The sequence below is a fragment of the Micrasema longulum genome, unplaced genomic scaffold, assembly GCF_059751315.1.
Source record: "Micrasema longulum isolate JH-2025_06_02 unplaced genomic scaffold, ASM5975131v1 h1tg000024l, whole genome shotgun sequence".
NCBI lineage: Eukaryota > Metazoa > Arthropoda > Insecta > Trichoptera > Brachycentridae > Micrasema > Micrasema longulum.
The window spans coordinates 80,643-98,478 of record NW_028277232.1 but is presented as its reverse complement, the minus strand read 5'-3'; the positions used below and the strand labels follow the sequence as shown (position 1 = coordinate 98,478).

Genomic DNA, 17,836 nt, shown 5'->3' with positions numbered 1-17,836 from the left:
AGATGGCGCTTTTAATTTTTTTAATTGAAAAATGCCATTTTTGCGTTTATTTTCAATGGAAATTTTAGAAAACTTAATTTGCGGAAACTTTATACTAAATTAATTGTAACAAATATCATTACAATATAATTAAGGTCTCGAGAGGGAAAACGTTTTTGAGAAGGGAATATGGAAGTCTAGGCATTTACAGGGCTTATGACCTGTCATTGGCTGGTTTAAGTTGCCACTTTACACACTGTGTAAAATTTACCATTCTGCCCATGTTTGAACATCCACATTTCCTCAACTCTTCCATCTGTTCCTCATAAGCCCTGTAAATGACTAGACTTCCATATTCCCTTCTCAAAAACGTTTTCCCTCTCTGTTGAAATAAATTTAAATATGTACAACTCCCTAGGGAGAAAATTCAGCCAGTCTGTAAGCATTTGGACATACTCAAACATTGTTGAATTACCTGGTAAAAGAAGAAGTATAAAAATTGGAGAATTGTTTTCAGGCGTTGCCTAGTAGGTGATTTGCTTCAGCCGGATGAACCTCACCAACATCATAAAGGTTTCAGCTCCTTTACTTCACAAAAGTCAACAGATGGAAGAGTTGAGGAAATGTGGATGTTCAAACATGGGCAGAATGGTGAAATGTTACACAGTGTGTAAAGTGGCCACTCAAACCAGCCAATGATAGGTCATAAGCCCTGTAAATGCCTAGACTTCCATATTCCCTTCTTAAAAACGTTTTCCCTCTCTTTTAACAAAATGGAGTACAAAACAAAAAATATGATAAATGTTTTTTTGTTTTGTACCTACACCATTTTGTGAAAAGGACCTTAATTATATTGTTATGGTATTTGTTGAAATTATTAAAGTGTAAAGTTTCCGCAAACCAAGTTTTGTAAAATTTTCATTGAAAATAAACGAAAAAATGGCATATTTTAATAAAAAATGATAAGAGCGCCATCTTTGAATAATTATTTTTTAATAAAATTTTAGACACGCTCGTTCCAAATAATATTAAGAAACCAAGAATTATAATACAAATTAATTGTCTATTCGCAAAAAAACTTTAAAAAAAACTATATTTTTTCCTGTTAAAACAGTGTTCTAAATTGAAAGTAAACAGTAAGTTTACCGCGATTTTTTTATGCCATTTGTCAAATATTTTATTTTATTTTTAAATGTACTAAAAATCAATAATTAAGACTACGCAACGATTAAATATCAGATTTATTACCAAACATAATCCGATGCGCGCAAATGCATTAAAACATAATCGATAAATATGAATGACTTATTTTTATTGCTTTCTAGTATTTACATAGGAGATTATACAGTCATAAATAAATACGCCTTGTTACACGCTAAAAGTAGATGATTATTAATATTATGTCCACGAATGACTTTATAGAGAGTCTTGATAATTTACATAAGTTATTATTTTTGATGAAATGCTGAGGAAGAGTCATCACCGACCTTCGGAGGCATCCTGTTCGATCTATTAACATATTATGATTTGTAACCTGGATTTGTGCACATTTCGACGATGGCACAATTAGCATATTTATTGTTGTGTCATCTATAAGTGACATCAAACTACCATCTACATGTTTTGTTAAAATGTTACGGATATTTCAGCAATACTTTGTTAACTTTTATAATAAATCAATGAGTATGATCGCAACATGGTGAATCTATATAAAAATACTAGCTGACCCGACAGACGTTGTCCTGCCCGAACGTCGGCTTGCCTTGGAAACGTCTTTTCATTGATAAGTAGGTACCTAGATACTTGTTTGTGATTAATTTCCAAAACTAAAAATTGTCTATATTAAAAAAAAAAGATTAAATTTAAGTAGGTACTTGTTTATGGTTGAATTCCAAAACATACAGTCAATATTTTTTCAAATACGGCATTCTTTTTGCAAACGTCAAGCTCCGGTCGTCTCATCAACAAAGGGTGTACTTATGCAGGAATACGATTTTTAAAAATGTATTGAATTTAATATTATTTTAGTATTACCAATAATTCATTAAAAAGAATTAAATGGGTAGAAATTAATAAGAATTTAAGGAAAGAATCTGATTGAGATCCACAAAACACAAATGTTGTTTGTAAACATTCAAAAACAAACTTTTTACACACAAAAAAACATCTGATAGGTTTGTCTATATACTTACATTCGAAAGCAGCTTCCCAGTTTTAGTTTTTTTTAGTTTTATTTTTTTCTTTAATATAGGTATAATTTATATACTTATTGATAGTCAATACATAAATAAATAAAAAAATCAACATATAGAGATAGTCAGTTTTCCATAAATAACTACACATTCCAAAAATAATCAAATCTAACATAAATAAAATAATACTATTAGTTCCATATACTGCTATCTTCCATGTATTCATTAAGTCCATAATAAGCCTTTTTTTGAAGTACGCTTTTTATGAAAATTTTGAATTTATTGTCCGTCATAATTAGGACATTGTCGGGTATTCTATTGTAGAAGCGTACGCAGTGCCCCACAAACGATGTGCTTACAAACGATTGCTAGTTGAAGCATGTTGTGTCGTGTTACACAAACAGCCTCCAGTAGCTCAATCACAAATAACTACTATCGACGTGCTAATAAGTGACGTGATAACAAATTCTCACCATAGTTGTTTATCGTATTCGCAATCACAATGGAACATCCGTGAACATCTAAAACTAAATGTCAAAATATTTACGTTTCGCGACGTATAATCCTGCTGCGCGATTGCGATTACATACTTGAGTTTTACTGGTGTAAATATGAAAAATATTCCAAAACTGTTATATTTATCATGATATTTATTGCAGTTAGCCGGCGGTTGGCAAGCCAAATGTTAAGAAAAGCAGTCGCCATAGTAATTGTAATTTAATTTACCCTTTTTTGTATTAGCCCTCGAATTTTACTCAAACAACGCTTGCAAAATGTGAAAAAAAGGCTCTTTTGTAAAACCATCAATTAATTATGTGACAAGTTTGTCGACCACATTATTTCCAAAACCTATTATTTCGCCCTCAAGATCCTGTAAAATGCTTTAATTTTTACTGCGTGTAAGAAAACATTTTTTTAAAAATATCCCGTAGCACTAAACTTCCGCATTCAAATATTTTCCTGAAGCCTAAATCTATGGTGACTAAACAACAACTCTTGGAACATTGGAAGCCAGTAAAATACTCATCGTTTCAAAATTAACGACGGAGTTGTTGGAAATTGGGCGAAAATTGGACCTTTTTATAGTCAGTAGCGGACTATATTAAATTTGTCAGATATCATCAAAAAAAACTAATTAGTATTTAGATTTTTTCCATTACAAATTAACTCATTACAATAAATGTTAATTTCAATTTAAAGTTGAATCACGCTTAAAAATAACAAATATTAAAGGTACCTATTGGTAATGCGTTTTGTTTGTATTGTCAAATACACGAATGTAATTAGTCTGAAAAACGATAGATGGCAGCAAGAGAATCTGTCTCCAGAGCTTTAGATTCTAAAGTTTGTCACGACACTTTTGCTTTTTTTTTCAATAGTATGTATTTTTATAAACTAAGAACATTACTCGTATTTAGTACAGTAACCGCTTTGGCATTCCCAATTAAAAATAAGGTTTAATTTACGCTCACACATAATCTGTTTGTAAACAAATTGAGAAGATATTATTTATAAAAAACATTATTATTATGCAATGCCATTATTCTTATAATAAAGGTAAAATTAGGCACAAAAGGCAATGCGTAAACACCTATTTTTAAAAAGCTTAACTGAAAGGTACATAAACACACAGGTATGGGGCGCTAGTGCGTAAAAAATACATAAGTACATAAAACGATCTGTATATTTGTTATCAGCTAGAACATAAACTTAGGCATGGAGAAATTATTGAAATAAAAGTACGTCTGAAGGGTACAAGATACGAAGGACGGATGTCAATTTTTATGTGTTTTAAACTTACAATGGCATCTGACAGCAGTTCGCATACCGAAATTTCTGTTTAATAAAATTTAACACTTTCCAAAATAATTGAACAAAAAAAAATGCAGGTAGGGGATAATGGGTTAATGTCAGTTAAATTCTGGAAACAAAGCGATAATTTAATATCAATTATATGGTATAAAACAGTACAGGCGGTACTATTTACAATAAGCAGGTTCCTTTTTATTTTTACGTTACTTAATATTTTGACATTCATCCTTTATATCCTGCACTCTTTATTAGGAGACGGAAGGGTTTATGATTTCTAAAACAGTGCTCCAAAATAAATGCAAATTATCTTATAACAAAGTGTTTTACTTAATTAATTAAATCATGTCATTCCACAATGGTAGTGCCAATTTTATAAACAATATAAGGTTTCCAGGTAAAAAAAACTGTTATAAATATCCGTAATAGCAATAAGATTATAAGTATAGAACATATAACTCTAGATATGTCCGTTTAAAAATAGCAATAAAATAATAATATTTATCAATCAAGGACATGGAACACATTATTTGGTTCATAATATTGAAAATAAAAGCAACTAACTGGTTTTTAAACTTGTATCGTTTTAAGGTTTAAAATAAAAGTGATATTCAATGATTTTCGTATATTGAATTATGTTAGAGAGATGAATATAACAATTATTACTACCTATTGACTATCATCTAAGCTAATATCACATTTGGGTTAAACATTTAACATTCCATTGTCTATATCAGTTTTTTTAAATTATGTGCTTCTGGTTTTGCGTCTTCTCCGGAACTTGTTTATCTTCATAAACATTATTTTGATTTCTATAACTGTTTCTTCATCAACCCGATCGGCGACTTGCAACATCATACGTCGCATTGATTAATGTTGCTTAAGATTGTTGTGTTCTAGATCGAATGTTTTGTCTTCTTCTTGAAGTATTTATTATTTCTGTAATGTCGGAGACGTCTGTTGGAGTGCGTTCACTTTGATAATTGTCTTTTTGCGCTGTTATTTTATCCAAGTTATTATTTAAATTCTCATCTTTACCAGATCTACTATCGACTACTGCCTTTGACTGGACCGGAAACACCATTTGCTAAAATCATAAGGTTGTATAAATTCGAGTATTTCAATTAAATAGTTGATTTATTTATATTAAAACAGCGAATGAGATAAATAATTATCTCTGAATTGTAATGCATCATTTTTTTATGGTTCAATCGTTTCTCATATATTTTTTGAAGAAAATTCTTAAAAGTTACAAATAATAAGTCTGTAATTACAAAATATACATGTTTATCTTTAGTAATAATTTAAATTAATATTTATTTTAATAAAATAAATAAAACAACTTTGTTTTTAACCACTAATTTTTATTTTTTACCGACTGGTTTCAAAGCAAACAAGCTTCTTAAAAGGAATCAATTAATTGATTCCTTTTTTTATGTCTATCATGTTCACTAAATCCTACACGTGGACCTAATAAATCAAGTGTTTTTTTCCTTACACGGGTGGTAATTTGATATCATTATTTTAGAAGTAAGACAGGAGAGGACTAAAAGAAATATTGTTTATTTGGTTATTAATTACTGTTTTCTTATTATGAATTGCTTTTTTTAAATAAGAAAACAATAATTTAAAAAAGCGATTCATAATAAGAAAATAAGAAAACAATAATTCATAACCAAATAAACAATATTTCTTTTAGTCCTCTCCTGTCTTACTTTGAAAATAATGATATCAAATTACCATCCGTGTAAGAAAAAAAACACTCGATTTATTGGGTCTACGTGTAGTATTTAGTGAACATGATAGAAACAAAAAAAAGGAATCAATTCATTAGTTACGTAAACCTTGACGAAGAAGCTTGTTTGCTTTAAAACTGGTCTGTGAAAAATAAAAATTAGTGGTTAAAAACAAAGTTGTTTTATTTATTTTATAATAATAAATAACCACAAAGTTAGTGCTTCAAATATAAATATAAATTTTTATATATAAATTCTGAGGAAAATTCCACAGTTTTTCAAAACATCCTTCTGATGGCAATATATCTATCGGAAAACGGTAAAACTTCATTTAAAGCTTTTAGTTTGGAACCTCGCTATTGATGGTAAACAGGGATTCAAACCGCATTAGTTAGTATATGTTTCACCAAACATTTTACTTTTATTATAATTTTGTGGTATATTCGTTCATGTATTTCAATATAGAAAAAAAAGGATTAATCAGATTATTTATTATGTTAACAAAATTTTAAAATAAATACCCGGGGGTGGAATCCAAATTCATCAGCTGTATACGTCATTAGGAAAGGTGTTCCATCGGGAGAAGTATAATTATACGACCCTTGAATTATCTGAAAATATGTAAATGATATTATTTTCTTTATTTCTCAAGTTGGCAGAAACCATTACATAATAATTAAATTGTCAGTAAATCATAATATTATTTTATATCAATGTCTAAAAATAATGTTGATGCGGTCAATTTTAAACAAAATAGGTACATTTTTAGTAAATTGTGCAATTTACGATCAACATGTTACATTAGAGATGGAAAATATTTTAGCCAAGAAAACCTGGAAGTATAGGCATTTATAAAACTTATGAACTTTCGGTGGCTGGTTTAAGTAGATACTTTATACACTTTTCATTTTGTCACATTTATCATTTTGCATAGACATGTTTACTTCTCTAGAATGTTCTCCATCTCTGTTGTGATATGTTAATTTTAAAACTCCCTACGGGATGAAAACCAGACATTACTTGAAAACTCAACTCAAAATGTTGGTTGAAAAATGATATTTTATGGATACTCACAAAAACTTTCTGATCGTTGATTTCTTTGAGTGTTCCTTTTTGGTAAGCTGAGATTCCATTTGGAGTTTTATAGCTAAAAAATGAAAAAAAAAACACGTTGAAAAAACAAGCGCATTTGTTAAAACAAAATATTTATAATCACATGTAAAGTAAAGTAAAAGATGTATTATGTGTGCAATTCAATTTTAAAACAGTTTCACAATCTAAAAATCAAGTTTGTTTATAATTTTAAATCGAAAACAAAAATAGCAGCACTGTTTTTTTAAATCCACCTAGGTCCTGAAGTTTTAAAAACTAATATCCCATTTCTACAACCGTTAAAATGTCGGTTTGATCTTCTTAGCATTTTCTAATTATAATTAGTTATCCCGGATTGCTCAGAATTCTTATAAAATTTAACTCAGTTTTTTCTAAAAAAACTTCAAAATTTTCTCCGATCTCGTCCAAAGTAAATCTGACCCAATCTCTCCTTTTATTATTTCTATGTTGTTATTTGCTACTTTGTCATCATACTTTTTTCACAAACTCGTTTAACGTTCAGGCTGCAAAACTATGGAATAATTAACCGCAAAATGCTTAAGGAACATCTGAAATGTTCCTTTTCTCACATATTTTCTCGCAGCCATTTTTTTATATTTTTTTATTTATTTACAATTTTAAAAAACCCATTTGGGTTACATTAGAAATTTTATATTGTCTAGTCATTTTATGTCTCGTCTAGTCTAGTTAATTCAGTCATCATGTGCTTTTTCAGATTGATTTTAAATTTGTCTCCAGTAAAAGTTTTCAAGTAGTAAGGTAAGTCGTTGTAATGTTTAAGTCCATTATGTAGTATTTTTGACTGTCCTGTGTTTGTCTTTGCTTTTTCAATATGATAGTGTTGTTGTTGTCTGGTGTTATATTTGTGTATGTCAGCATTTTTGACTAATATTATGTCGTTGTCTTGTATGTTTCCCAGTGTTATTTTGTGCACAATTTTTAAAGTCTCAATTTTAGTCAAGTAGTTTATGTCAAACTGGGTGTTTGTTTGTACAGTTCAGTCGTAGAGGTCAGGTAGGGTAGGTTGTGTGTTAGTTTAAGAATTTTATTTTGTTGTCTTTGTATTCTTGTTATGTCTGTCTTGTTACCAGTTCCCCAGAAGACAATCATGTAACTCAATTTACTTTTGACATAGTCTTCGTACATCATAATTTTTTCCTTTCTTGGTATAATATCTTTAATTTTGTAAAAGAAGCTATGCAGTGATGCCATTACTTTAGCGAGTCCGTCTATTTAGCGTATTCATGTCATGAGATATATTAGATTTTGATTTGGATTATATTATTTCTTATTGTTGACTGTAAATGCTTTATTTTATTAGTTATTGTTATTTTTGTGGGTTGAAAATTTTTCTATCTCGTAGAAAGTAGAAATCCACCAAGTAGAATAAAAAAGGTAACAAGAACGCATGTAAGATTTAAAACGAATAATTAAACGCGAGAATTATTGAACATCAGAGCTCTGTAAAAGTATGTTATGTTATCATTTATAATAATGGGGAAGTTCAGCGGTTTTAAAAAAATAAAAAAAAAACTATTTAAGTAATCCATTTTTTTTATTAAATGTTTACGTTATTAATTTTAAAAATGGTGTATTTCTGAAATTACTTCGCGTGTGACGTCTCAATTCTGCTTCTTCTGTCAATTCTGCCGATTGGTCTGTTGTTTTACCGTAAATCTGAATACTTTCAGAACTCTCTTTTCATACGCACTTTTGACGTCGTTCAAAGTAGTTTGTTTTCATTACAATATATTTGACTTTTTTTAAATTACCCGTAGAGCTAAAGTTCCTCACTGAGTATCCATTGTTAAAAATTTAGTAAAAGAAAGCCAACCTTTCTTTGGTGTATAAGTCAGATTTTTAAAAAAATGTATTGTTTAGAATTAATAGAAAAAAATCAATTACACACGACTTTTGAATAAACAAATTAAAATAGAGATGAAGAAACCTTAGAGAAGAAAATGTTTAAGTCTAAGCATTTAAAGAACCTATGACTTGTCAGGGCTGGTTCAAATGGCTTTAGAAGTTTTGAAGTAGTTCGATACAATTATTATAATGCGTATAAAATAAATAATAGCTTAATAAAAATATTTTTTATTGAAATGTTTACATTGTGTCAGCTATTATTTTTGTATGATGATTTTAAAAATCAAATATAAATAGTACTCACTTGTAAGAAAATTGTGATGGATAGTTAGCATCTTTGTCAATCCAGTCTTCGCTGTAAGGGTTTCTTACATACTTTGTATTTCCTCTGTATTGCTGTTTAGGATCAAATGCTTTTTTGTTGTAGTTTTTATCATCCAAGTTATTCACTTTATAATCTTCAATTCGCTTTTCTTCTCTTACTAATGTACTGGGTGTAGAATAATATGTAACTTTGTTTCGTGACCTGGGAAAGGAGTCTTGAGATTTAGTTGTTAAGGAATTATCGTTATATATTTTATTTGTGCGCGAATCGGATATAAATGGTGATATTGTTTCAAATCTAGTTGGTCTGTACTTTTGAAACCCACGAGTAGAATCATCAATATATGTATCCGTTTTTGCGTTTTCCAATCCCACAGTATTTCTATAATTTGATCTATAATTTGGACTATGCCTTTCTGAAATGGATTCAGTAACTATTTCTTTATTATAAATGCGGCTAAAATCTTTTGAATCCCCCAAAGAAATATCTTTCAACGCGTGGTAAGCATCTTTAGATTGTAAAATATGTTTATTTTCTTTATTATTGGAAGGATCCAAAAGTGGTTTTTGTCTTTGACGATTATTTCGTCCTCTATTAAGATTAATGTCGCCATATGTTTGAATTGTTGGCGTAGTTGAACCAAATGATGAGTCAATATAATGTATATTTGTTACTGCATTATTTTCAGAAGTTCCTTGTTTAACGTCTGAGAAGTATTTTTCTTCGGTTCGTGGATTATTATTCAGGTTATATGATTGTTGTCCACCAATATTTTTATCTAAATTTGTTGACGTTCGTTTGTTGTTTTCTGACAAACCTTCAGTTGGAGAATAATTATAATTTTCCGTATTTGCTGATACAATTTTTATTACTTTTTTTTCTCCCCTTTGTTGAAATTCAACAGTTTTGTTTATTGATTCATTTTGCGAGAGAATACGATTTTTTGCTGATCTACTTAGATAATTTGCTTCTTGAAGCTCCAAATTTTCTTCTGTTGGAGGGGTGATTTTTATTTTTATTATTTTAGTAACTGCACCATGTCGAGATGGAGTACTAGAAGAGTTGATTTCTTTACTTGAATATTGCGATTCAGTTTGTGTCTTGATTTGTTGAACATTTTTATCTTGGTTATTAAAATTCCCATAGCTCGAACCAATTTTATCAATGCCGTTCTCCTGTTTTTTGAAATTTGTATCCATGAAATCATTACTTGCTCTTGAAGGTGTACTGTGATACCCAGAAATACTGTTTTCAGGAGTGATTTCTATCATTTTAGGTGGAGTTTGGTTTGAAATAACATTTTTTGATACTTTTTCACTCTCTTTATTCGATGTTGCGCTTGGGGTGTCTTCTTTCCTTGTTTGAAAACTCGTTAAACCTTCATTTGGAGCAAAAGTATTGAAATTTTTGACCGTTTCATCAATTGAATGACTTTTTAGAAGTGAATTATTTGGGTTTTTATCGCTTAAAGATTTAGTTTTAAATTCATTTTCTTTATCAACTTCCGAGTATTTCTTGAAATTATTTGAAATTTCCGAATTATTATTTGTCTTGAAAGTTGTACGAGAATTAACACGATTAAATGGGCTTTCGTTTTCAACAATTGATAAATTTGTGGTTGATGTACTTCCTGTACTTGTTATATTTTTCAAGGTGCTCTCGATTTGATCGTTTTCTTTATTGTTTTTTTTTATATGAACCAAATCTTTGTTAGCATTATTTGACACCTTTAGGTTGTCTACACTTTTACTTTCCAAAACACTTGTTGGAGAATCTTCAACACGTTGCAAATTTTCGCGATTATTATTTACGTGGCCATTTATTGGTTGCATTTGGTTATAATTATTGCTCCCAAAAATATCGTCGAGTTCCGAAAGTTTTTTGAACGCGTTTAATGCAACTAATTCGCGTTGAAGACTGGTTGAATGTTTATTTTCAGTAAGCGAAATTCTTTCTTTTGAACTTGGTTGGCTTGTAGTTGTCGGTAAATATGAATGTTTAACTACGGCAACGTCTTTAAAACTATTCGTCGTTTTATTTGAAATGTCTGTTGGATATTTGATATTTAAATTTGAATCGTTTTTCTCCGCATTCTTGTCTTTGCTTGAATAATTGTTAATACCATGAACCGGTCGCTGTTCATGACCTCTATTAGTACTTTCATTATTGTCCGTTTGTACATGTTTACTGGACGCATCGTAAGAGCCAAGAGCCGGATTAACTTGTGAATTGTGACTTTTCTCCCGACCTTGACTCGCGACCCGTGAATCGTGACCCGTTGCCAAAGTACCAGACTCACTTTCGGTTTGAAGATATCCGTTATCTAGGACCTTGCCTTTTCTTCTAGAACTTAATAGGTCTTCGGTACTGTCCGAACTAATTAATTCAGAAGTTTGACCAAACACGTTGCTTGACTGTGACGACACGGGTTTTATTGTGTCGCTATTTAAAGGTATATTTCTTTCAAGATCATTAAATTTAAATGATGCATCAATATTTGATTGAGTGATTTTACTTTGTCCATAGTAAGAAGATTCAGTACTTGAAATGGTTTTGTTTGGGAGAAGCCGTTTTGATTTTTTCACGGTATAATCTTTATCGGCTTCGGCCATCGGAGACAATGGTTTAGATAATATTGAATCAAAAGTATTATTTAAAATGACATCAACGTGTTTTTTCGTTTCATGATTTTCTTGTTTCAACTTTTTACCTATATCTTCATTGATGTGATTGATTACATGTACTGTAGAACTTGTATTGGATTTGAGTGGGGTCAGGTTAATTTGAAAGTCAGTATCTCTATGTAATTTTTTCAAAATAGATATAGAGGATACCAAAGCATCACTTACTTGCGTTTTTTCAGGTGCAAATGGGTAAGGGCCATTTGTAATAGGTGTATTCTCATTTAATGTACCTTGCGAAGAATTATTTTGGTGCGATAATTTGAAGTTATTTGCTGGTTTTGATTGTTGAGACAATACTGCTGTTTTCGCACTGTACCCATTTTCATTTAAAAGTATTCCGCTTGCGCTTTCGTTCGAACTCAAATCTAATGTGTTAGAGCTTTCATTTTGTTTATCACTCAATGGCCTTGGAGCAGCCAAGGCCATGTTTATAATCATTAGCCATACCTGAAATAAAAAAATAAATAATGAATTTTTAATATTACTTCATTTTATATTTTTATATATTTTAAAACTGAATTTTATAAAATATTATATTTTTTATTTTCACGACCGTTCAGATGCACGATGACTTTAATTAAGTAGTGTTTGTTCGTATTTGTGTAAAACTTAGAAATATATTGATAATTGCCCACCTCGTAATCAAAATGAACAGCGCGTTTGCCTACCATGCAAGAGGTCTCGGGTTCGATTCCCAGCATGATTGACATGAATCATTTACTCAAGAAGATATTTCAACACTTAAATATATCGTAGTTTTTTGACTGGCAGCTGAAGATTAGGACTGATCATATAATCTTTATGTTACAAAAATGATAAAAATACGCTTTAAATGTACAAATGCAGTGCTCTGTGCTCCATTGTGCGCAAAAATGATGATGAGTTAAATTATGGTGACTAGAAATTTAAAATGAAAATTCTTAGTAAGAAAATATAACAAAACATCAATAAATATAGATAGTTGCCATAATATGACCCATCATGTTTACTTATGAGTACCTAAATGTAATTACTTATTTATATACAGCAGGGGTATCCAAACATACGAAAGTGGGTTCAAGGAGGTCTTTCAAAAACCCTATGCGCTTACCCCATACCCCTTTGCCTATCAAGATATCCCGAGGGATAAAGGCTAAGACTCTCAACTCACATATAGAGGGTTCCGGTGAGATAGGATAAATTAAATGATTTTGTTTTTAAACCTGGGTGTTCTGTATTTACACTGTAATTAGACCTCTCGGCCTATTATGGTGAAAAATAATACGAATACAAATTACCATAGGCAAAATTATGTCAGTTTAAAAGTTTGCATTTCAAAATGAAATATTATTTCATACTTCTAGAATAATATCAAAGTATTTACACTCATCAAATCTAACTAAACATATTTTATTCATTATATGCATATATTTTATTAAACTTAAACCCAGTATTTTCCCCCTCATTTGGGCAGAGTAAATAAAACAGTTATGTACGTAGATAAAATGAAAACCCTAGACGAGTGTTTACAACTCGATGGCAACTAAATGGTAGAAATCCCTTAAAGGATATTGGTCCACCGCGAAGTTTTGATTGGCGCGTTTGCCTGGAACTCCTGAGTTCTCGTGTTCGATCCACGGCAAGTTTGAGGCAAAATATGTAATTAATTGATCTGGTCAATTCAGTTTTGTATAAAAAAAATAAAACAAAGCACAGTAATATAATGAAAGTACCCAAACGCAATATACCAACAAAAAAAGGGCCACAACAGAGACATTCCTCTGAGCAAACTTCGTACGTGTTTTTGGCATTAAATCATTTAAATTACAGGAAAACCTCGTACAAACATTCTGCAGGGATCTACTCTACGAGGTCTCGAAGGTGATTTAAAATGAATTGTTTTGTTTAAGTAGTATATGTTTCATGTAATCATAAAATTTAATTTTGACAGACAGTCATAAAAGATTTTTTTAAATTATGAAAAATGTAATTATACTTATTTTATGCATTCAATTTGGAAACGATAGCAGATAGTAAAAGAAATCCGATGAATTGGTGGAGAAATAAAAATAGAAGGATCCGTTAAAAAATAGTAAAGAAAATCGTTTAAAATTACTAGTTTGTTTTTAAAATAGCCAGGTTGTAAAAATATATAATTAAAGGTAATATTTAAATGTATGTATGTGTATGCGCATAGATATATGCATGTATATATATATGGGTAGGTGGAAAAAAATTGCCTTAAGGCAATATACCCGCCTTTTTATTTAAATTGTATATGTGTATAAAGTGGAAAATAAAATAAAATATCTACGTTTATTTATTAGCTATGCAAAGTTTTGAACAAAAAATGTAAATATGATATGTATAAATAAATAAAAGTTGTATAATGATTGATTGATTATTGATACATTTAGTAATTGATATATTTTGTTTTCCCTATATATTTTGGTGTTTCTAATGAAATAGATGTTTTCATTAAAATTAAGATAAGATAAGATAAGATTTGATGGGGTTTATAAAACCACATGATTCAAAACAAATAAGTAAGGGTTTAGATAACTTTGATATGCGGTAGTGTTATTGTACGGTTTCAATACTTTTGATATAAAATATACGTGTTTGAACTAGATTGTGATCCTGCCGTAAAATTTCAAATTGCTTTATAAGTGTCCGAGGTTTAAAACCCGCACCACCATAAGTTAATATCTATTTTCTAATGCACTTTTTTTATATATTTGTTAAAAAATAATTAAAAGACTACTGTGTTCAAAAATCAAAATATGCATGATTAGTAATTTGAAAAGAATGCAGCATTCAAAATTACACCGTTTAAATTTCGTGACACAAACCGGGTTGTGGTCCCGCGGTTATTATTTGTTTATTTATTTATTTATTTACATACATAATTTTATTTTACATTATTTGAGACATAAGTCCCAACTCTATGGGACTAAAGGTCCTGTGTTGAGATGGGACGGAGATTGTTAGTAAAAGGTCCATGGTTTGAACCCTGTCTACATAACTTGATTCAGATTTTCTAATAGTGATTTATTTACAATTCGTACCTTAATTTATTGTTTTTATGTATTGATGACTGTTTTTTATATATTTTTAGACTCGCTTAGAACGGGGTAAATAACCCTAGTTGAATAGTAAAAGCAACCCTGTATACACTGAAACTAAATATTTAGGTGTAATGTTGGATTCAAAACATACATTTTACCAAAACGCTAAGATGGTAATAAACAAGATTGAAAAAAAATATCAATTTTGGGAAGGATCAGAAGATTTATTGATAAGGACTCTTGCAAAACTATTTACAAAGCAATTATTGAACCACACGTTAACTACTGTAGTAGCATTTTATTTTTATCAAACAAAGAAAACATAGATAAACTAACTGTATTACAAAATAAAGCCTTTAGAATCATTTTGAAAAAAAAAACAGATACACGAGGGTAAAGTCGATGGTAAATGAAATGAAATTATTAACATTTAAACAAAGAATATTTTACAATACAATGATATTTGTTCATAAAATTATAAGCTCTAATAAAAAAACAGAATTTTGGAAAAAAATTGATCGAAACCAGCATGAACACGATCAAAATACTAGAGAAAAGAACAAAATTAGACTTCCATTTAGGAAAAAGGCAAAGTCACAAAATTCAATTTTATTTAAAGCAATTAAAAAGTATTACGAAATGTAAAAAAATATTTATGAAGAAAAAAACATGTCAAAATTTAAAATAATGGTCAAGACATATGTGATAAACAATTTATAAATTAAATATATTTGCAATGTTATTATTAGAACACACATAACAATATGTATGATATGTGTGCCCTACTTTAAGATTTAAATAAAAAATAAATAAAAACAAAAATACATTAATAATTTTATGCGTGAAATATGATAATAATTAAACAAATAAATAAAATAAATTAACCAACTAATTTCTCCCTAATTCTACGTGAGGGAAGCCATGGTAAAAGCTTGTGACAATATGACATAGGGCTCTTGGCCATTAAGAGTTAGGGATACGTTTTTTTTTTGTAATGTGTATTTTTATATGAATAAATAAATAAATATTATCGGTAAATACAAATATGAGGATGAATAGACATGTTTACATTTTATTAAAATTTATTCGATAAAAAACTATTGACACAATCTTCCGTAACGTGAGTAACAAAGTTCGAGCGTATTATTTGGTGAACTGCCAGGCTGAAGGAGGCGTAGGCTACATTTTTAATCGTATTGGTCGGGGGGAGTCAGAGAAATTGCTGTCCGATGTAGAAGAGCGTAAGTTGATTTCTCGTTTAACAGGTGATGATTTAGGATTTAGGTATTACTGGTATATTTATTATCAATTTCGAAATCTAGAAGTAGGGTACACATAAGCATATTCCTCTGTGTGCTCTGATAATTTATTGTACTTGTGGACCCGACAAACGATGTCCTGACCGAACGTTGGTTTGCCTTGGTATAAGGCTTTTCATTGATAAGCAGATACCTATGTACTTGTTAATGATTGTATTGCGAAACTAAAAATAATTCATATTTAAATATTAAATTTAAGTAGGTACTTGTGTATGGTTGAATTCAAAAACATAAAATAATTCATTTTTAACATACAGAATTCGTTTTGCAAATATCAAACTCAGCCCTTTTTACCAACAGGGGTACATTTTATTCATTAATGCGATTTTCAAAAAATTGTTGAATGTCAGTTAATAATATTTTTGTTTTTCCAAAAATCTAGTAAAAAGAAATAAATGCTAAGAAATTATATAAGGAATGTAAGGAAAGAATCTGATTGGGATTTATTAAAAGCGAATATTGTTCATAAAAATTCAAAAACAAACTTTTTAAAACATAAAAAACAGCATTCTTCTATTGTTTTTGTATTTTCACTCTCGTTGATTGCAACCCTGGTAGGTTGATGAAAAAAAGATTATTGCTTCTAACTTTTTTTTTTACAAATTCGATTGAAAATTTTAATATTTACGAACACGCGTAGTGCAAAGATCTACATTTCGCTGAAAACCGCAAGTGAATCGGTTATGCCGTTTAGAAGTTTAGTGACATCACATGAATGGAATATATATTTAAAGAAAAACATAAATAATCTCATTTTTAAATGATGAACAAATGTGTCTTAACTTTAAGTCTGAATTATGATATTATATAAATTAACCTTTGCCTAATTTATAACCATACAACCTTATTCAAATTTATAACGGTTAATAATTTATTTTATTTATCATTTTGAATTGATTAAATTTCCCTTCAAATATCAATTTGAAAAATGCGAAGACTATTAAACAAGATTTGGATAATATTTATGATTAAAATAACAAATTCTAAAAAAATATATATTTACTGCCTTAAAACGGGGATGTTATATCTAGTTGTATCACCAGCAAAAACCAAAAAATATGTAAATACACTTTTACTATTTACTAATTTCAAATTGCTGTAATAAATATGTAAATATGTGAGTATAAATAAAAATTAATAAATAAATAAATCATAATTGTATTTCTATTATATTACATATTTGATGCACTTATGTATGTGTAAATGTAAATACAATGTCATGTTAATGCAATGTCACGATTATGTACAAATAATATGAAAGTATTACGAGAATGTGTACTCACTAACGATTTAAACATCACTGCTGATCGTTCCATCGGTAATTGTTAACTAATACTTTCGAGTATCAATGCTTGATTATATAAAATGCAAACAAAACAAAAAATGGCGGAGAATCCTCAAATCGACGGTGAGATCATTGCCGTGGCGCTGATAACATTCCTTCCCGACTAATAACAGCGTCTTCGGCCAAACTGGAAGTATTACCAACATACATAATTACGTTTGTGTAAAGTTGATGTCGCGTCTCGCGTCTTTGCATACTAAATACCTTTGCAGATTTAACAAACTATTGACTCTGAGTTTAAAAGGAAAAGTACAGTGAGTCACAAAAACCGAAAGAGAATTATTATCTAATATGGGTAAATATGTATATATTTCCAGCTTAAATTGGTTCCAATTGTATTCTGCAACATAACGTATTTATGAATTTTTACATCTGTTATATTTTGCTAAGAAAAAAAGCTGTAATTTTTATTGATATACGA

The 17,836-nt window shown here is 29.5% G+C and overlaps 1 protein-coding gene across 1 annotated transcript; it reads right to left on the bottom strand.

The window, feature by feature from the left end:
- Nucleotides 1-3,839: 3,839 nt before the first annotated feature.
- Nucleotides 3,840-17,526, bottom strand: LOC148285539 (uncharacterized). The gene is made up of 5 exons (XM_088243623.1): nucleotides 17,354-17,526; nucleotides 9,000-12,151; nucleotides 6,791-6,863; nucleotides 6,238-6,327; nucleotides 3,840-5,067 (listed from the first exon to the last, which is right to left on the bottom strand). Exons 1-5 carry the CDS (start codon nucleotides 17,384-17,386, stop codon nucleotides 4,861-4,863), a joined length of 3,555 nt encoding a protein of 1,184 aa, XP_088099749.1. The 5' UTR covers nucleotides 17,387-17,526; the 3' UTR covers nucleotides 3,840-4,860.
- Between the last annotated feature and the right edge of the window lie 310 nt (nucleotides 17,527-17,836).

Bases quoted from the DNA above. Each gene is read 5' to 3' on its own strand.
- LOC148285539 (XM_088243623.1), bottom strand. From the start codon at position 17,386: ATGGAACGATCAGCAGTGATGTTTAAATCGTTA. The intron at 12,152-17,353 runs GTGAGTACACAT...TTTTTATTTCAG, and splicing joins CAGTGATGTTTAAATCGTTA to GTATGGCTAATGATTATAAA. The intron at 6,328-6,790 runs GTGAGTATCCAT...ACATATTTTCAG, and splicing joins TCAACGATCAGAAAGTTTTT to ATAATTCAAGGGTCGTATAA.